General features: G+C 44.0%; 1 protein-coding gene across 1 annotated transcript in view; it reads left to right on the forward strand.

Annotated features, from left to right (window-relative positions):
- Window positions 1–1,151: 1,151 nt before the first annotated feature.
- rftn2 (raftlin family member 2) overlaps window positions 1,152–22,298 on the forward strand; it is a 29,953-nt gene continuing 8,806 nt past the window's right edge. Inside the window, exons 1-4 of the mRNA XM_014173563.2 lie at window positions 1,152–1,783; window positions 18,655–18,835; window positions 19,827–20,119; window positions 20,692–20,910. Coding sequence (XP_014029038.1) covers window positions 1,645–1,783; window positions 18,655–18,835; window positions 19,827–20,119; window positions 20,692–20,910 — 832 coding nt within the window. The 5' untranslated portion in view covers window positions 1,152–1,644. The remainder of the gene's footprint in view (window positions 1,784–18,654; window positions 18,836–19,826; window positions 20,120–20,691; window positions 20,911–22,298) is intronic.

A 22,298-nucleotide genomic window follows, 5' to 3' on the forward strand; every position in this document is an offset into this window, starting at 1 on the left:
CCCACACACACACCCTGACGCTCTCCACCACCTGGGTTCCATTAGCCCTCACTGGTAGCCTGGGACAGGGGGTGGGCCGTTGGGCCGTGGTGACATATGCCATCCTGGCCAATCCATAACCCCCCCTCAGGGACAACCTGTGGAGAGATAGCGTTTTGAGTCTAATTCTGTTAGACATTATCTGGTGATCACATTAAGTTGGCAGTTTGTTGATTGCAAAATGGGTTCTTTGGCGGTGTGTGTGTAAGAGAGAAAGAGAGAGCTATAACACACACAGACACACAAAATAGACTTCATTTCAGTTCATTTGGTTCAAATGTATATTACTAATTGTCACCAGTTCCCTTGTCTGGGGATAGAGATATAGTAAAATTTAACAATCAAATAGAAATCTGTATCTATTGGCAAAACAGCTTCAATTGAGATGGACAATGGACAACATGCCCACCACTCTGAATAACCTCTCTGTCATAGATTGTTTCAATGAAGTCATAATGGACCTCCAATTCATTCAAGTAGTGAAAAGATGGGTCGATAGATTGACCGTGCACATGTCAACATGCCTGTGTCTTAGTTAGGCAGATATGAGTTATGGGCAGGCCATAACTATAGAGATGGACCTTGGACTTCGGTCACTGACTTAGAGAAAGTGTTGGTAATGGAAATGACAGGTGAATGAAACTATCTGCTCCATAAACCTTTGAACAGGTGGAGTGGTACACACCTTGGTCACACATCCTGTCATTCACTTTGTAACTCCAATTACTTACAGTAACTATTTCAACTTTACAGAGAATATAGCAGTCTCTGGTGGCTTTGAATTATACCAATGCCCTCAATATGATCTAATGTTACTGGGGTTGTAAATTCATACAAAAGTATGGTCTAATTATATAAGCAACTCCATATAACCTGAAAAGGTTACCCTGCCCTGCAGTAGTAGGGTAACAGTGTATTTTCTTTGCACTAAACAGCACAAACCTAAACTATAGAGGTTGAACAATGTTATATGATCTATGACCTAAACTACATGAAGTGTGACAGAATATCATAAAAATAGAGCTAGACTACAACTTCCTCAGTTAGACATTAGTGGATGTTGTTGCTGCCCAAATCACCTCCTCTCCGTCGGTCCTCCCATTTTTTCTGTCTCCTGCAAGCTGCTTTGGCTTTTCTAAATCACTCACAGACGTATTATTCGGCTTTACTGAAACCACTCTCGTTTAGATGATAAGCTGCAAGTGATATCGTTTTATCGGTGAAAATAAAACCAAAAGTGGATTTGTTGACAATTCATCGACGTTTGCAACAAAGTAGCCGCTCGCGCAGAGGTGGAGGAGTTGTCAAATGTAACTTTTTCCGTGAGTTATTTTTCAAGAGGGAACGAGAGCTGCACGCTCCAGACGCACGTTTCGTTGCAAAATAAGTTATTACAGAAAATATTCTCACTGTACAATTGCACCCCTCCCCCCCCCCAAAAAATAACAGTGATTATCCGGCGGCACTCAAACGGAATAATAGCGTCTCCGTGGATGGAGTAATCCCGTTAACTTCATAGCAGTAGCAAAACGGTTTGTATAGCGGAGCGGGCTCTTCCCGTCACCGTGCCCGGGCAGTTTGAGCTGGATATCCCACCACAGCACTATGGGCTGCGGATTGAGGAAACTGGAAGACCCGGAGGACAGCAGCCCCGGGAAGATCTACTCCACTCTGAAGAGACCACAAGTAGAGATCAAAACCGACACCGTTTACGAGTATGTCCTACTGGATTTCAGTTTGGAAGGTATGCATTTGGGTTTCACCTTGATAGATTAAGCATAATACTTAGGATATATTCTAAACAATGTTTCTTTAGACATAGACTAGGCTATACTAACTGAATGAATGAAAGAAAAACATGAATTACTATTTTCCTCTGAAATAACCTGGGTAAGGTGCTTTTAAAGCTTGTCACTATTTTGACTATGTATGGATTTTGGTTTTTGAACATTGGTTTACAAATGGCAGGTTTTCTTTTCAAATAGGCTGCAATGGTCTTTCCTGTGGCTGATCTTAATTGGAACACTACACGTGTGTATCCTATGCAGTGGCTCAGGTCCTCTCTCCTAGCAACAGTGCTGTCATTTTATCATCCAGAGAAATAGGTCGGGACGGTTTTTCTTTACCCCCTCTCTTCCAGCGTGTGTGCGTTCGCGCATCCATGTGAAAGGAAAAATACCTTCTGTCCTAATCTCACAGAGACCTGCCACCACATTATAATATGATTTCTGATCATCTGAAAGTGCAACAGCATCCTTTGTCAGAATGCAGTGTTTTTAGTGTAATCTCTACAACATGAGGAGCTTGGGACTGGTTGATGTACCAATGACCTATTTGGAAGGGAAATAACGCTAATATTTGTTTAGCTAGAAGCCAGCCATGTAAACAGTGGTGTATGTCACTTTGGATGGAGTGTTAGTTTATTAAGTATCTGGTAGAACCCAAATAATGCCATTGAACCCATATAACCCGTGTTCAACCCCATTCCCTAATAAATAATTGTAATGTATTTGACTCTGTAGACTGAGGCTCCCTAGTGTGAGTCACCATTATCTCTCTCACTGTGGAGCCTCTGTCCTTATGGTTAGGCCTATGAGCTTTAGATATGACGATGTGGTTATGTCTACATGGGTTATTGGGTTTGGGCTTGCAGAATAATGGACACAGTCGAAAGTGGCTGGGCTCCCAGTTCAGGGGTTTGGAGTAAAGCCCACTAGTTGATACAGTCACTCTTATTCTACAGCACAACCCGGCCCTTATCTGGACATGGCCTAAATACATTTTCATATATATATTCTCAATGAGTCTGTACGTGAGTGTGTAAACTGCCTGAACAGTTTAGTGACCTTAGTTTCATTGGGAGATAACCAGAAAGTCATGGGTTTCCTCCACCAGCCAAATCCTGTTCAACTGGATTTAGGAGTCCCTGTCTGTGTAGGCTGGTTGTTGTGACTTCCATACCAACAGAAATCCTGGTCAAGAAAAAAACACGGCCTCATAGACATTATTGAAATAATGAAGTACTGCTTATTGTAGATATCAAATGATATGTACTACTGTGTACATATTAGGACTGTGGTGCATGTGGTCAAGTTCAACCCCAAATACTGTATATAGTGTAGATATATAGACAGCCTGAGGGTCTGTTTTGGAGCATACATAATCCTAAACGTGATTGAGCTCCATTCCTTAGTGAGGAGCCCCTGGCCTGCAGATGCCTCGAGGCAAAGCAAACATCTCCAGAATATCAATCAAATGTATTTATAAAGCCCTTCTTACATCAGCTGATGTCACAAAGTTCTGTACAGAAACCCAGCCTAAAACCCCAAACTGCAAGCAATGCAGGTGTAGAAGTACGCTGGCTAGGAAAAACTCCCTAGAAAGGCCAGAACCTAGGATGAAACCGAGAGAGGAACCAGGCTATGAGGCGTGGCCAGCCCTCTTCTGGCTGTGCCGGGTGGAGATTATAACAGAACATGGCCAAGATGTTAAAATGTTCATAGATGACCAGCAGGGTCAAATAAAAGTAATAGAATTCCTCTGATTGCACTGTCAGCTGCTGTATAGGCGTGTATAGAGACCCACACACTGACAGTTGAGTAGCAGGCACACTCCAAGAGGCTGGAAATGAAAACAATATTATGCTTATAATTCAACATGACTCTCAAGGGTTTAAAGGTGCAGCTAGACAGTACCTACTCCTTTGAATGCCTCTAGGTACTGCTGTATTGTGTGCCTGTCTGTGCTACACAGTATCAAAGCCTTACTTGTCTTAGTTCTTTATGAGAAGAGCTTAGCCACATTTGATTGACATTTGATGCTTGCTATAGGTACTGTACCTTCCCAAGTCAAGTGTGACTCCCATGACTTCCAGTACCAGGGTATTCCACTGGATAGGTGGCTAGGTTGACTGTTTACTACCATGTTCTCTCCTCCAGGGCCTCTGAGCCAGATGTTTCAGTGTGAGGCAGAGCCAAACGGACAGATTAATAAAGATTAGAACTAACGTCCTTAATCATCCATCTTGGATCCGTTTCATTGCTGTTCTCTGCTTTATGCCAAACTAGTGTGATTTAGCTTCAGTATTGACATCAGTGTTAGCATCAACACTGGACCTGCCTGAAGATTGGGGACTAGTTAGAACCCACTACATGTTCCCTCTTCTCTTCCTCAATTCTCCTTGAAACGAAGAAACATTTCTGGGACACACACACAACCTCTCTCCTAAGCCATTCGCTGGCTGCACCTTCCCTCACATGCACACCCCCACCCCTCTTCCCAGTAGCAGCCCAGCCCAGTAGCTTGGCCTCCTTTTAAAGCACCATTACTCCTCCCTGTGGCGGAAGCAGAGGCCAGGGGCATCACATCAAAGTGGCTAATGTCTAATGGCTAAAGCCTCACATGCTGATTAGTTTAGCCCCGCAGTACAGTCAGTGTGGATTGAGGGAGGAAGGGAGGGCTGGAGAGCTCAGCTGGGCCCAGGACAGAGGCTGGACGGCAGCCCGTGAAGAGGGGGGGCAGAGTGGGCCTCACACTGTTGATCCACAGGGCCTCTACTGGGCTGAGTGGGGGATGGAGAGATGTAAAGGGGATGGATGGATGCCTAGATGGATAAATTAACGGGCAGAGGGGTGACAGGTCGAGAGATTGGATTTGTGGTTGGACAGAGGTGGCTAGAGAGATTAATAATTCAAGCTGGATGGGAGGATATTCGGGCTGGGACGATATTTTTTCCATGGCAAAAATGAAAACACAAAGCAGATCTAACTCTTTGGTCCTTTAATAACCTGCTGTATTTAACATATTGTGAGCTATAGCTTGGAAAATAAATACATGTGACTCTGTATGACAACATGATGTTTGCAACATTACTGGTGTTTTCCTAAAGAAGTTAAATCCGCTTTGTGTTTTGTTTTCTTGCCATGATACTAACGAGTATCGAGATACTGGTGTCGTCCCGGCCCTAGAGGATATTAGTTGGATAGGAGGATAGATTGAAAGATTAAAGGATTTAGGGATGAGGGATAAGTGTATCCAACCACCCCGCTATGCTAAAATATTATGACTCTTCTCTTTCCAAGGTTGTTTACCTCGATTGACTGCTAGGCCTGGATTCTCATCAGCCTCCTGTTCTTAGTAGCCTGGACCCAGATCTATTTGTGCTGTCTTGCCAACTCATATGGTCATTCTTACGCCAATAACCATAGGAGTTGGCAAGACGGCAGAAACAGACCTGGAACCAGGCTAGGTTTTTGGTATTTGTCTGTATGCGGCAAATTAAATTCCGCCTCACCTGGACCATATGCGGATGTAATTCCAGAACAAATTCAACGCAACCACAATCTACTATAATCTCTCTTCTTCTCTTTCTCTCTCTCTGTGTTAATCTGACTGGAACCAGACCCTAGAAAATGCTGGATTAGCTCTGATTATAGAGTATATATTACATTTGGAGGAGACTACAAGGGCAATGGTACATTCCAAACCTGGCTGGTGTAGTGATATGGTTTAACACACTGTGAAGAATCAATTCTGCTCTGCTCAGCTAACTGGAGTTTCCAGTGAAGTCGCGGGGCCCTGATTGGCAGAACGGTATAGTATTTAGCTAATGTAATGTAATGATTTGTTAACAGAGATGGTGCCTTGGTAATCATATTAGGATAATCCTTTCCACTTTACACGAGAACTACACACTCTGTCCTCTCATGTTTATTCCTGTAGAGTACAGGTAATTTCACCAGTGGTGGCTCCTCAGCGGAGGAAGGGGAGGACGAACATTAAAAACATTTTTGGGGGGATAAAACTATACTAAATATATTCACGTCGCCAAATAATTTATTAAAACACACTGTTTTGCAATGAAGTTCGACAGTAGCCTCAATAGCACTCTCTAGGGAAGCACCATGGTGTAGCTGGAGGACAGAGAGTTTCTGTCCTCCTCCGGGGTACATTGACTTCAATATTAAACCTAGGAGGCTCATGGTTCTCACCCCCTTCCATAGACTTACACAGTAATTATTCCAACTTCCAGAGGACGTCCTCCAATCTATTGGAGCTCTTGCAGCATGAACTGTCATGTTGTCCACCCAATCAAAGGATCAGAGAATGAATCTAGTACTGAAAGCACAAGCTACAGCTAGCTAGCACGTCAGTGCATAAAATGTGGTGAGTAGCTAACTCAAAGAGAAAGACAATAGTTGAACAGTTTTTAACAAATTAATTTCTTGAAAAATGAAGGAGAAGTGAGAGAGAAATCTAGCTATATTTTGTTGTATTTCTTTTCACTTACTTAGCTAACGAATGCAGCTAGCTAGTTTAGCCTACTCAAACACCAGCTCAAACAGAGAGGGATACTATGTTAGCTATGGCTATCCAACACTGCAAGTCAAGGTAAGCTTTTGGTTATATTAATTTATTGTCAACTTGGCCTTGCCGGTTTAACTGCTAAACTGCTTGCTGTACACTATACTGCATGATTGTTGCAGGCTTACTAACACATTCGTTTTAGTCGCTATGTTGACTGACGTTAGCTAATGTGGTGACAACGATGTAGGCTGTGTGTAGAGGTTATGGTATGAAGGTTTGGCTTGGAAAGTTTTTTTTGCCTGGTCACAGACAGCTGTTGTGTTGTGCACAACAGTGAAGGGAAAAGGTGAGAGAAGGATAGCACGTAGATTCGAGAAGGAATTATACAAGGAGCAAGGTGATCATGCTGTTTGTATGTGGCTGCTATGAAAGTGAACTGTGTTTGCGGATGATCAAGGGTGTATTCGTTCTGCCAATTGTGTTGACAAATGCTTCTTAAACAGAAGTAAACGAAACAAAATGGGGATAAACATACCTGAATGAGCAACGATTTGGACTAATGATTACACTCTAGAACAGCAAAATGCAGGCAAGAGTGTGTAAAACGGTATTGAATGTGTCACTGTCTGTCACCTTGATTAAAAAAAATGTATCTTGACCTGTGCACCTACGTTGTAAACTTTTTAATTCATAGGCTACGTTGTAGCAACCTCATGATGGGTATAGGAAAAATGTATTAGCCTAAATCTATTGACATTACATTGAGCTGGGTTAATGGAATATGAATAACAGTCATCCAATATGCTGTAATAGAAATAAAGCCATAATGCTAAAAAAATATATATTGTCCTCCCTAATCTTAAATGGCACCAACCTCCACTGAATTCCACAGTAACAGAATTACGCTTTGAAACTTTTTTTTGTTCACTTTAAAATGAATACCAGACAAAAAACATTGATTTTAAAGTTGAACAAGCGATACAACTATACTGAACAAACATATAAATGCAACAATTTCAAAGATTTTACTGAGTTACAGTTCATATGAGGAAATCAGTCAATTAAAATGAATTCATTAGGCCCTAATCTATGGATTTCACATGACAGGGAATACAGATATTCATCTGTTGGACACAGATACCTTAAAAAAATAAATGGGCTTCACAATGAGCCTCAGGATCTCGTTACAGGATTTCTGTGCATTCAAATTGCCATTGATAAAATGCAATTGTGTTTGTTGTCCATAGTTTATGCCTACCCATACCATAACTCCACCGCCACCATGGGACACTTTGTTCACAACGTTGACATCAGCAAGCCGCTCGCCCACACGGCGCCATACACGTGGTCTGCGGTTTTGAGGACGGTTGAGAGAAATAAGCTTTTTGTGCGAATGGAACATTTCTGGGATATTTTATTTCGGCTCATGTGGACCAACACTTCACATTTGCGTTTGTATTTTTGTCCGGTGTATATGCACAAGGACTACTTTTAACAATTTCCACTGTAAATTTTACAAAAATGAGTTTATTGGAAGAACTGTGCAGATGGAATCTTTAAAGGAATTATGGTGAAATCTCCCTCAGGTTTTTGTGACCCAGATTTTTCCAAAAACTGTTAAATATCCGCTCCGAATTAAGATTAAGATGTCTGCAGAAAGACTGGGGTGTCAGCTATGACATGGCATCTTGACTTTGAAAAATCTCTTTTGGTTATAAAACTACACTAAGTGAAGTGGATTTACACCTGGTAACGGAATTACTGTAACGGAATTACATCATGCGTACTACACAGAAATGCATAATTATGAGGAGAAATGCATTCTCCTCATGTTTCACTCACTATTATAATGTCCTCTACGGTGTTGTAGTCACTGTACAGTACTGTGCTCTACTCACTACTGTACTGTGCTATCCAAACTTGTGAAACATGATATGACAGGTTCAGATTTGGTCCAGTCCGGTCTGTCTGTGGATGTTAACATCAAGTCCCTGGTGGACTGACCAAACTACTTTTTAACATCCGGTGTTGGTCGGTGCTCAGTGGGTGAGGATGCTGGTTAAAGTAAATGGAAAGAGAGGGGGCTCATGGGTAGGTGGGAGCTGGGAGAGGTGACATTAACTGGAGATGGAGGGAGAGAGAGATGCAGGTGACCCAACTGTGGTTTGTGAGTATTACTACTTCCCATTATAGCTAGGGTTGCAATGGGATGGTTTATTACTGGAAACTTTCGAAGTTTACCAGTAAACTACCAGAATTTTGGCATCTTTCAAAGATTTTATGTAATCTATCACAATACATCTAGATTAGGTACATCAGATTATCACAGGTTTCTGTAATACTCTGGTCCTCAGCGTGGCCTGATTACATGTCAAATATGTGAAATAATTCAATAAGATACAAAAATATAGAATGACAAAGCTTAAAAACATCAACCTAAATATAAACAATAAACCATCAACTTAGTGAATACCATTGGTGTTTAATATAAGGGTTTCAGCATGAAATCCCCTTTCTTTTTCTACACCTATTTATTTTACTAGGCCAATAAGGCGCTGTACATGAGAACGTCTACACCCACTTTTTGTTGCATTTTAAAGTGGAATGGAAATGGATTTAGTTGTAAAAAAAAAATACTCCATGGTGTCACAGTGAAAATATTGTTTAGACTCTCTTTTTTTTGTACATTTTATTTTTTTACAAAAGTAATAAAAAAACGAAATAACTAAAATATACTCATTGCATAAGTATTCTCCCCCTTTAAGGCAATTTGGCGTGACAAATCACATAAGAAGATATGTGAACTCTATAGAGTAATGGGGGTTGACATGATTTTTGAATGACTACCCCTTCCTCTGTCCCCCATAGATACTGTACATCTGTAAGGTCCCTCAGTCAAGTATTGAATTTCAAGCACAGATTCAACTACAAAGACCAATGAGCTTCATAAAGCCTCATAAAGAAGGGCAATGATTGGTAGATGGGTAACAATAACAAAGCAGACATTGAGTATATCTTTAAAGTGGCAATCAGCAGTTGAAACAATAACAAAGCGTTAGGGATGAGGTTGGAAAAATGTAACCACTCTCAAATTCATAGCCAGAGCTATGGATCCAAGGACTGACCATCCATGATATCAAAATTATAGTTATAAGCATTTGTTGAGGCTATACTGTGTTTGCAAACAAACATTGGCGTTAAACAAGCATCTACTTTGGGTTCTGATGGGGTGTGACAGTTGAACTAAGCTCATGAGAAGTTTTAAAACAGCTACAGAGCTCAATGGTTGTGATGGGAGAAAACTGAGGATGGATCAACAACATTGTATTGACTCCACAATAATGACATAAATGACAGAGTGAAAAGAAGAATAACAAAATATACTGAATAACAATATTACAAAACATGCATATGTATGCAACAAGGCACTAAAATAATACTGCAAAAAACATGGCAAGAAAATACACTTTTTGGCCTAAATGTAAAGCCTTGTGTTAGGGGCAAATCCAACACATCACTGAGTAACTGCCTCATTATTTTCAAGCATGAAATCAAATGAAATGTTATTTGTCACATGCGCCGAATACAACAGGTGTAGACCTTACCATGAAATGCTTACTTACAAGCCCTTAACCAATAATGCAGTTTTAAGAAAATAGAGTTTGGAAAATATTTACTAAATAAAGTAAAGTAAAAAATAACGCAATAGAATAACAATAATGAGGCTATAAACAGGAGGTACCAGTACCAGTACCAGTACTGAGTCAATGTGGAGGCTATATACAGGGGGTACCAGTACCAGCTCAATGTGGAGGCTATATACAGGAGCTACCAGTACCGGGTCAATGTGGAGGCTATATACAAGGGGTACCTGTACTGGGTCAATGTGGAGGCTATATACAGGGGGTACCGGTACCAGTACCGGGTCAATGTGGAGGCTATATACAGGGTTACCAGTACATTTACATTTACATTTAAGTCATTTAGCAGACGCTCTTATCCAGAGCGACTTACAAATTGGTGCATACACCTTATGATATCCAGTGGAACAACCACTTTACAATAGTGCGTCTAAATCTTTTAAGGGGGGGGGGTTAGAAGGATTACTTTATCCTATCCTAGGTATTCCTTAAAGAGGTGGGGTTTCAGGTGTCTCCGGAAGGTGGTGATTGACTCCGCTGTCCTGGCGTCGTGAGGGAGCTTGTTCCACCATTGGGGTGCCAGAGCAGCGAACAGTTTTGACTGGGCTGAGCGGGAACTGTGCTTCCTCAGAGGTAGGGGGGCCAGCAGGCCAGAGGTGGATGAACGCAGTGCCCTTGTTTGGGTGTAGGGCCTGATCAGAGCCTGAAGGTATGGAGGTGCCGTTCCCTACACAGCTCCGTAGGCAATCACCATGGTCTTGTAGCGGATGCGAGCTTCAACTGGAAGCCAGTGGAGAGAGCGGAGGAGCGGGGGACGTGAGAGAACTTGGGAAGGTTGAACACCAGACGGGCTGCGGCGTTCTGGATGAGTTGTAGGGGTTTAATGGCACAGGCAGGGAGCCCAGCCAACAGCGAGTTGCAGTAATCCAGACGGGGAGATGACAAGTGCCTGGATTAGGACCTGCGCCGCTTCCTGTGTGAGGCAGGGTCGTACTCTGCGAATGTTGTAGAGCATGAACCTACAGGATCGGGTCACCGCCTTGATGTTAGTGGAGAACGACAGGGTGTTGTCCAGGATCACGCCAAGGTTCTTAGCACTCTGGGAGGAGGACACAAGGGAGTTGTCAACCGTGATGGCGAGATCATGGAACGGGCAGTCCTTCCCCAGGAGGAAGAGCAGCTCCGTCTTGCCGAGGTTCAGCTTGAGGTGGTGATCCGTCATCCACACTGATATGTCTGACAGACATGCAGAGATGCGATTCGCCGCCTGGTTATCAGAAGGGGGAAAGGAGAAGATTAATTGTGTGTCGTCTGCATAGCAATGATAGGAGAGACCATGTGAGGATATGACAGAGCCAAGTGACTTGGTGTATAGCGAGAATAGGAGAGGGCCTAGAACAGAGCCCTGGGGGACACCAGTGGTGAGAGCGAATGGTGCGGAGACAGATTCTCGCCATGCCACCTGGTAGGAGCGACCTGTCAGGTAGGATAGTACCGGGTCAATGTGGAGGCTATATACAGGGAGTACCGGTACCAGTACCGGGTCAATGTGGAGGCTATATACAGGAGGTACCGATACCAGTACCGGGTCAATGTGGAGGCTATATACAGGGTGTACCGGTACCAGTACTGGGTCAATGTGCGAGGCACAGGTTAGTCGAGGTCATCTGTACATGTACACTACCGTTCAAAAGTTTGGGGTCACTTAGGAATGTCCTTGTTTTTGAAAGAAAAGCAAAAAAAATGTTGTCCATTAAAATAACATCAAATTGATCAGAAATACAGTGTAGACATTGTTAATGACTATTGTAGCTGGAAATAGCAGATTTGTTTCATGGAATATCTACATAGGCGTACAGAGGCCCATTATCAGCAACCATCACTCCTGTGTTCCAATGGCACGTTGTGTTAGCTAATCCAAGTTTATAATTTTAAAAGGCTAATTGGTAATTAGAAAACCCTTTTTCAATTATGTTAGCAGAGCTGAAAACTGTTGTTCTGATTTAAATAAGTGTTAAAACTGACCTTCTTTAGGCTAGTTGAGTATCTGGAGCATCAGCATTTGTGGGTTCGATTACAGGCTCAAAATGGCCAGAAACAAAGAACTTTCTTCTGAAACTCGTCAGTCTATTCTTGTTCTGAGAAATTAAGGCTATTCTATGCGAGAAATTGCCAAGAAACGGAATATCTCGTACAATGCTGTGTACTACTTCCTTCACAGAACAGCTCAAACTGGCTCTAACCAGAATAGAAAGAGGAGTGGGAGGCCCCTGTCCACAACTGAGCAAGAGGACAAGTACATTAGAGTGTCTAGTTTGAGAAACAGACGCCGCACAAGTCGTCAACTGGCAGCTTGATTAAATTGCACCCGCAAAACACCAGTCTCAACGACAACAGTGAAGAGGCAACACCGGGATGCCGGCCTTCTAGGCAGAGTTGCAAAGAAAAACACATATCTCAGACTGGCCAATTAAAATTAAATATTAAGACGGTCAAAAGAACACACACTGGACAGAGAAACTTTGCCTAGAAGGCCAGCATCCCGGAGTCGCCTCTTCACTGTTGACGTTGAGACTGGTGTTTTGTGGGTACGATTTAATGAAGCTGCAGTTGAGGACTTGTGAGGCATCTTCATGGTGTGTTTGGACCATGACAGTTTGTTAATGTGGACACCAAGGAACTTGAAACTCTCGACCCACTACAAACCCATCAATGTGAATGGGGGCGTGTTCAGCCCTCCTTTTCCTGTAGTCCACGATCATCTCCTTTGTCTTGCTCACGTTGGGGAGAGATTGTTGTCCTGGCACCACACTGCCAGGTCTCTGACCTCCTCCCTATAGGCTGTCTCATCTTTGCTGATCAGGCCTATCACCGTTGTTGTCAACAAACTTTCTTATATTTTTTTTAACTCTTTTTATTGGTATTTTTTTCAAAGTTACAGTAAACAATGCTTGAAAAACAGTACATTGCACATGGTATTTTATATATTTGATATACCATGGGACATGCTTTTTGAATGAGGTAGGAATGTATATGCACATGCGAAAATATAAAATACTTAAGTAATACTTTCATAACAAAACATACATTAGAAACAACAAAGTGCACTAAAAAACCATGACTAGTCTTAAATGAATAGAAAAATTATAATAGTAAGACAGGCTAATATTAAACACTCACAAAGGTAGAACAATTAAATACAAAGCTTAGGTAGGGAGTTAACTGTGGAGTAGAGGGACATTTCACTGTCTCGAAATAGGTAAAGAAAGGTTTCCACATTCGGTAGAATTTGTTGTCAGGAAACTTGATGATGGTGTTGGAGTCTTACTTGGCCATGCAGTCAACAGGGAGTACAGGAGGGGACTAAGCACGCACCCCTGAGGGGCCCCCACGTTGAGGATCAGCGTGGCAAATGTGTTGTTGCCTACCCTTACCACCAGGGGGCGGCCTGTGGCTCAGTTGGTAGAGCATGGTGTTTGCAACGCCAGCATGGTGTGTGCAACGCCAGGGTTGTGGGTTCGATTCCCACGGGGGGCCAGTACAAAAAAAAAAAAAATGCATGATGTATGCACTCACTACTGGAAGTCGCTCTGGATAAGAGCGTCTGCTAAATGACTAAAATGTAAAATGTAAATGTAAGTCCAGGATCCAGTTGCAGAGGGAGGTATTTAGTCCCAGGGTCCTTAGCTTAGTGATGAGCTTTGTAGGCACTATGGTGTTGAACGCAACACACGCTATGGTGTTGAACAGCATTCTCACATAGGTGTTCCTTTTGTCCAGGTGGGAAAGAGCAGTGTGGAGTGCGATTGAGATTGCGTCATCTGTGGATCTGTTGGGGCGGTATGTGAATTGGAGTGGATCTAGGGTTTCCAGGATGATGGTTTTGATGTGAGCCATGACCAGCCTTTCAAAGCACTTCATGGCTACCGATGTGAGTGCTATGGGGCGGTAGTCATTTAGGCAGATTGCCTTCGCTTTCTTGGGCACAGGGATTATGGTGGTCTGCTTGAAACGTGTAGGTATTAGACTCGTTCAGGGAGAGGTTGAAAACACTTGCCAGTTGGTCCATGCATGCTCAGAGTACACGTCCTGGTAATCCGTCTGGACTCGCGGCTTTGTGAATGTTGACCTGATTAAAGGTTTTGCTCACATCGGCTATGGAGAGCGTGATCACACAGTCGTCCGAAACAGCTGGTGCTCTCCTGCATGCTTCAGTGTTGCTTGTCTCAAAGCGAGCATAGAAGGCATTTATCTCGTCTGGTTGGCTCCCGTCACTGGGCAGCTCAAGGCTGGGTTTCCCTTTTGTAGTCCGTAATAGTCTGCAAGCCCTACCACGTCGAACAAACGTCAGAGCCAGTGTAGTAGGATACAATCTTAGTCCTGTGTTTGATGGTTCGTCTGAGGGCATAGCGGGATTTCTTATAAGCGTCCGGATTAGTGTCCCGCTCCTTGAAAGCAGCAGCTCTAGCCTTTAGTTCGATGCAGATGTTGCCTGTAATCCATGGCTTCTGGTTGGGATATGTAGGTACGGTCACTGTGGGGATGACGTCGTCGATGCAATTATTGATAAAGCCGGTGACTGAATGGGTATGCTTGACATCGGCAAAGACTGGGGATTTTTTTTTTAGGATGAAAAGAAACGTGATGGAGCTAACCACAGGCAAAATACTTGAGGAAAACCTGCTTCAGTCTGCTTTACGCCAGACACTGGGAGAGTAATTCACCTTTCATCAGGACAATAACCTACAATACAAGGCCAAAACTACACTGGAGTTGCTTACCATGAAGGCAGTGAATATTACTGAGTGGCCAAGTTACATTTTTGACTTGAACCTGCTTCAAAATCTATGGCAATACTTGAAAATTGCTGTCTTGCCATGATCCCCAACAACTTGACAGAGTTTGAAGAATTTTAAAAAGAATATTGGGCAAATAGTGCACAATGCAGGTGTGCAAAGCTTTTATGAGACTTATCCAAGAAGACTCACCGCTGTAATTGGTGCCAAAGGTGTTTCTAACATGTATTGACTGGGGGGGAGGTGAATACTTATCGAATCAAGGTATATTAGTATTTTTTTTTTTGATTTATTATTCCACTTTGACATTACAGATTATTTTGTGCAGATTGTTGACAAAAATGACAATTAAATCCCACTTCGTAACACAATTAAATGTGAAGAAATTCTATAGGCATTGTATTTGTTTTAACGTGAAACTGGTGTCCGTTGTGAACACAGTTGGAAAAGTTAATAGAAAATAATGCCATCATTGATTAGATGCTGTTGAGTAGGCTATTTTCTCTTGAACCATATGGTCTATCTATTAGAAACTCATGAATGGACACAGATATAATACATTAATACAATATATATGAATACAGTTTTTTTTCTTCTGTTATTCAAGTATAAATTACCTATATTATGTTTGATTTTCTGTTAATTACCAACATTTCCTGAAGATTCAGGTAATTATAGGCAATTCAGTTGCAGTAATTATGTTACAGATTTTGTGGGGGGGGGGGTAATTCTAGTAGGGGTCCTTCACATCAACATTATTGTGTTTTTGATGTATTTCTGATACCTTTTTAGACTTTTTCTGGTAGATTTCTTTTCGTCTATTTATCCAGAAATCAATGCCTTAACTTATGCCACATTTTGGAAAATTGGTGAAAGAAAATTCTATGCCTTAAATTCCCCAAAATATGGACTCTTAGATTTCATTTGACACCCAATTTGATATGTTCCTATGAACTTCAGATATTGGTACTAATGGGTCCTTTTCAATGGAAATGCCTATATTTGGAATCCAGCATCACTTTCTCTCTTTCCTCTCAATTTCCTTAAGTCTCCTTCTACCCTCATTCTTTCTCTTCTTACTCACCTTTCTTCTTTTGCCAGCTTTCTTTCCCTCTTCCTCACTTTTATACAAGCTTTCCTTTTCACACACAAGCTTTCTGGCTCATAAAATCTTTATTGTAAACCCCTTTTTTGCACCACACTTGGTATCTCCTTCCCCCTCTAATTTCTCCCCATTTCCCTCCTTCTTTCCACAGTCGGCCCCTCTCTCTTCCCCCTCCTGTGCTCCCCCTCTCCTCTCTTTTTCTCACACACAGTAGAGAACAGAGGGCTCAGTGTGTGGGTTGACAAGGGTGAGCCGTAGTGATGGGAGGGGGTGTGAGGTGGCTGAAAGAAGGGAGACGGAGAGGGACAAAAGAGCCCAGGCGAGAGAGACGTGTGTGTGTGTGTGTGTGAGAGAGAGAGAGGGAGAGACTGGATTAATAGTCCGGCGTTGAGCTCCTCTAGGGAGCTTTTGGTCAAAATGTCATTTTTGTTGCTCTAGAGCTCAGGTGGGACCCAACAGACACATACACTCAGACACACATGTTGAGATGACAGAGACACCACCAGCTCAAAAGCTTCTCTTCCACTGCTTCCCTGGCCACCCACCCGTCTAGAGATTTCACTATGACCTGGACTTGCCAGTATGTTTTAAACCATAGCCAAATTCAGCCAGGCCCTGCCAAATTCACATGGCAGAAATTCCAGTAACAAGCTGTTATTATCTCAGTCTGAGGTGTTTGGGTGGGAGAGTGTGTGTGTGTGTGTATGAGATTTGAGTGGGAGTGTGTTTTGTGTGTGAATGTGTGATGAGTTCCATCAGTTGGAATGTGCGGAGCGTGTTTTTATGTCTAAAAATGGGATTTGGTGTTTGTTTTTGTGTGCTTGCATGCATGCTTGACTGTGATTGTGTTTACTTTCATGTGAGTGTATGTCTCCGGCGTGGAGCCAGTGAACAGACCCTCTTTGTGAACACAGGATGTATGGTGATGCTATAGGTCTCCAGACAGAGCCGTGAGAAAACTATGGAAAACAACCCCACCAGACACAGACTAGTCACATGTTATCAACAAACCTGAACACAATGCCCCCTCAACACAGACAACTATCAGCAGCACCAACATGTGTTTTACTGTCACATACACCGGATAGCTGCAGTGAAATGTTGTTTTACAGGGTCAGCTATAGTTAATTAGGGTTGCTCAATGGCACATTGACAGATTTTTCACCTTTTGGTCACAGGCCCAACGTTCTAACCCGCTAGGCTACCTGCCGCCCTGCAACAACACTGCAAACCAACCCGAAACCAAAAAAATAACCCCAGCAACACATGTCTTCAGTCCTAACTTAATGCAACACCCCTAGAATATCTATGTTACCAATATAAGCGAGGCACTACAACATTAACACCAAAACAGCTGGAGAGGTAGCTGGTAAGCTACAGTGTATATATAGCAGAGTATGTGGTGGTGTCCTCTCATCAGGGCCTGCCCTGGGTTAGGGTTGTCAGGGTTACTGGTGGTTCTATGGTGGTGTCCTCTCATCAGGGCCTGCCCTGGGTTAGGGTTGTCAGGGTTACTGGTGGTTCTATGGCGGTGTCCTCTCATCAGGGCCTGCCCTGGGTTAGGGTTGTCAGGGTTACTGGTGGTTCTATGGCGGTGTCCTCTCATCAGGGCCTGCCCTGGGTTAGGGTTGTCAGGGTTACTGGTGGTTCTATGGCGGTGTCCTCTCATCAGTGCCTGCCCTGGGTTAGGGTTGTCAGGGTTACTGGTGGTTCTATGGCGGTGTCCTCTCATCAGGGCCTGCCCTGGGTTAGGGTTGTCAGGGTTACTGGTGGTTCTATGGCGGTGTCCTCTCATCAGGGCCTGCCCTGGGTTAGGGTTGTCAGGGTTACTGGTGGTTCTATGGCGGTGTCCTCTCATCAGGGCCTGCCCTGGGTTAGGGTTGTCAGGGTTACTGGTGGTTCTATGGCGGTGTCCTCTCATCAGGGCCTGCCCTGGGTTAGGGTTGTCAGGGTTACTGGTGGTTCTATGGTGGTGTCCTCTCATCAGGGCCTGCCCTGGGTTAGGGTTGTCAGGGTTACTGGTGGTTCTATGGTGGTGTCCTCTCATCAGGGCCTGCCCTGGGTTAGGGTTGTCAGGGTTACTGGTGGTGGAAGGGAAACCACCGGATGAACAGGCATCTGTCTGATCAGCATAGCAAGAGGAGATGTCTTATTTTGGAACTGTTAGCTGTACACCATGAGAAGAGTTTGTGAAGTGATGTGCTGCTAAAGTGTGAGACTGGCAGCATTATTTAATGACTAAGTCGCTCTGCATAAGAGTGTCTGTCTGCTATAGTAAACTGTCTGCTTATGGGACAGTCCAGAGTCTCCAGACTGGCCTTCTACTCTCCACTTTCTCTCTGTGTGAATACCTCAGCATTTCCCCTCTTATCTCCTCTGGGAATGACTAGGGAATAGCAAGGGCCTGCTAAAGAGATTGTACGACAGACAGACGAGAAGATCTGATTGGTGTTCAGTTCAGGACAGACTTAACCTCTGGGGTTAGACTACAGATGGAGGAAGACAGATGTCATACTGCTAGCCTCTACTCCTCCTTCCTCTATTCTTTATGCAGGAGTTTCTAGTGATTTTATTGACTCACTGTGTTCCTCTTTCTCCTTCTCTCTTTCATCTTCCTTATTTACTCCTCTCCTTGCCCCTTTTTTCCCTCTGTTCTTCTTACTCATCCTCCTCACGTCTCATCTCCCCTCCTCTCCTTGCCACTTCCTTTCTGTTTTTCTTTCTCATCTCCTCTCCTCTTGTCTCCTCTCCTCCCCTCCCCCTTCAGGTAGTCGCCCCACGGTGCAGTATGTGTCCTCTCTGTGTGAGCTGTCCCAGGCCCTGCAGCCCTACTACACCCAGGGCTATGTCCTCACCACTCTGCATCCCATCATTCTCTCTGTTGGACGCACGCGTTCCCTGCCCTTTAGCCTGCTCTACCGAGCCATCCTGGCACGTCCACGACCCAGGTACCAGACACACACGCATGCATGCCTGGAAGCACTTACACACACAGACAGCCGCTCCAGGTAGAATTGCCCCGTTCTAGAATCAGTTTGAACCATTTGGGAGGTAAAGCACAAAACTTACCTTAGATCTGTGCCTAGGCCAGGGGCCGCCACAACCCATAACCCTCCCGCCCATCCCTTAATCTGAGCTCAGCATTGGAACAAGCCACCCAGCCTTAACCCATACAACCTGGTAAATAGATGAATGATAGATGATGTAGCTGCATCTTTAATGCAACTTCAGTGGGAGGTCAGACTGCTGTTTAAGGGGGAGGGGTTAGGGGGAGACTCCTGGAGAGTATGTTTTGTGGGGCTCTCAGCTGCAGGGGTTGCCATTGGGTAGAAATGTACCCTGACAACAACAGCTCTCTCAAGGCCAATAGGGCCTCAGAATCTCACACATGGTACCTTCTGTGTTATTATCAAACCTGTAATATTACATATTATTAAAATGTGAGGGTCTTTTATTTGAATATACATATACTACAATGTGTGTGTGTGTGTGTGTGTGTGTGTGTGTGTGTGTGTGTGTGTGTGTGTGTGTGTGTGTGTGTGTGTGTGTGTGTGTGTGTGTGTGTGTGTGTGTGTGTGATATATATATATATATATCACACTACCTATTTAGTATGGTTGTTTATGCTTTATGTTTAGAAAGTAGTAGCCATCTCATGCATGGCCAATTAATAAATGATGAATTCTGTCTGCAAACACTGACAAAAACAAATCAAGTATGAACTCTCCAGCTGGACAGGGCTCTGTAGCGTGAGACTATTTACCAATCTAATGCATACAGATTAGACATGGATTTACAGTCTCAGAGTAGCTAACAGTCAAAACACATGAATGATGAATGAATGCCCTGTATGGAGCTTGTGATTACCAGTTTGAACCTGCAGGACAATGACTGTGAACGTCAGTGTCTCTGTTCTGTTCTCTCCTCTCTCTCTCTTAGTAAGCAGGTGGTGTCCATGTGTCACAGTGTTCCTGTGCTGAGGGTGGAGGAGTGGCCTATCCCAGGGGAGTCCCTGACAGACGACACGGTTAGAGCACTGATCGACAGGGTGAACAGTAGTGCCCGGGGCGGAGTGAGGTTTGTGGGCTCAGTGCTCCAGCAGGCTGGAGGAGGGGGCAGTAACGGCAGGGTGCCTAGCCCCAGGAGAGGCTATCGATCCCCCCCACACACTCCTCCATGTACCCCTCCTGGAGAAGGAGAACTGGAGGATCACAGCCCTACCTACAGCCCTGGTGAGATACTAGTTTTCTCTTTTCGTCCCGTGTCTCGCTTTCTCTTCCCCTCTCTTCTGTTCAGCTCCCAGGCTTCCACTTTCTCATGACTTGGAAGGACGGCAACACGAGACTACTTCTCATCTGTCTCCTTCCCTTAACAATGTTGACATGTGGGATATATCTGCTATCTCCTCTTAACGCCACACAACCTCAAAATGCTCAACACATCACAGCCAGACTGTGGAGTCCTAGATTTGTTTCTCCCTTCAACACTACTCATCCCCCTCTCCCCCGGTCTGTCAGTGATGTTCAGTTGAACTCTGTGTTGTGTGGAAGACACTGACTGATGGCCCTGGGGTAAGAGAGGCCTCTGCATGTCAGTCAGCTAACCCTCACCCACAACTCCACAGAGACAACCATACAGACTGAGACGTCCTCGTCCTAAGTAGGGCGAGATGAGTTCACGTTGGAGTTCACATAGACCGCCAATGTCTGTTGTCTCTGCACCTTCTTTCTTGTTCTCCTCCATGATGGCTTGAACTGGCAGATTGATCTGACCCTCTACCTCTTACACCCCCCCCCCGTCTCAGACCTAAGGTTGCTGGTGTTCTTCCACTCTTGGGCACCAGGCTGTGCTCCGCTGGAAGCTCTGGCCTGTCAGTACCACCAGGGGGCACTGTCCATGCGTGTGTCCAGGAAGGGTCAGGTGATCAGCGCGCTGGAGGCCGATTGGCTGGAGCTGACCGCAGCCTACTATCGTAAAGGCTGGTCATTGGTGGACTCGTTTGTGTACTGGGACACACCCAAAGGTACTGTCAAATGCTAAGATATAGAGAGACTCTTAAGGTGGATGTAAGATTCATACTGTATAACAGCCACACCAAGCTTAAAAAGCAATAACAACATACATACGGTGACATCTTGCTTTGGAGTTGTAAGATCTCCAGCAAAGAGCATTAGTGCAATGATAGGCCAACATCTTGTGACACTTTACTTCTCTGGAAGAGAGGATGGGATTTAATAATAATAATAATAATATATTAATATATGCCATTTAGCAGACGCTTTTATCCAAAGTGACTTAGTCATGCATGCATATGTTTTGAACGTGTGGGTGGTCCAGGGAATCGAACCAACTATCCTGGCAATGCAAGCGCCATGCTCTACCAACTGAGCTCCAGAGGACCAGAGAGTATAGAGAGATTAAGAACACTTTGTCCTCATCCACCTCTCTCATTCTGCTACTTTATCCATTTTTGTGTCTTCTCAAAAATCAGTTCTTGTTATGTTTTGTCTCCCCTCCCCCTACGTCCCCCGGATGAGTCACTTCCTGTCTCTTAGTCCCACCTCTTCTCTCCCCCCTCCTCCTCTCCCTCCTGCTCCTCCTCCTTTCTACCCCTCTCTGCCTCCTCCTACCTTCCTCCTCCCTTATATCTCCCACTGTGGCTATATTTGGAGCTCTATTCCCAACCTTCCGACCTGGCTTCCTGTTACGCCACAGACTGGCAGCAGCCGCGAAAATCCACATCATTTGTAGACATCTGGGGCCTGGGAATATAGCACACGGGGGTCTCTCTCTGTCGCTCTCTCACACACACAGGCAAATTCTTGTGTGCATGCATGTGCACATATGCACACAGCCTACTTCTCCATGTCTGTAACTAGTTCATTGTCATTCTAATGACATACACTCCCAGTGAAAAGTTTTACAACACCAACCCATTCAAGGGTTTTTCTTTATTTTTACTATTTTCTACATTACATTTACGTCATTTAGCAGACGCTCTTATCCAGAGCGACTTACAAATTTTACATAGACATCACAACTATGAAATAGCATGGTAACCAAAAATCATGTAGTAACCAAAAAAGTGTTAAATAAATCAAAATATATTTGAGATTCTTCAAAGTAGCCATCCTTTTCCTTGATGACAGCTTTGCACACTCTTGGCATTCTCTCAACCAGCTTCACCTGAAATGCTTTTCAAACAGTCTCGAAGGAGTTCTCACATATGCTGAGCACTTGTTGGCTGCTTTTCCTTCACTCTGCAGTCCAACTCATCCCAAACCATCTCAATTTGGTTAAGGTCGGGGGATTGTGGAGGCCAGGTCATGTGATGCAGCACTCCATCACTCTCCTTTTTGGTAAAATAGCACTTACACAGCCTGGAGGTGTGTTGGGTCATTGTCCTGTTGA

This window comes from Salmo salar, chromosome ssa25 (assembly GCF_905237065.1).
Source record: "Salmo salar chromosome ssa25, Ssal_v3.1, whole genome shotgun sequence".
Classification (NCBI taxonomy): domain Eukaryota; kingdom Metazoa; phylum Chordata; class Actinopteri; order Salmoniformes; family Salmonidae; genus Salmo; species Salmo salar.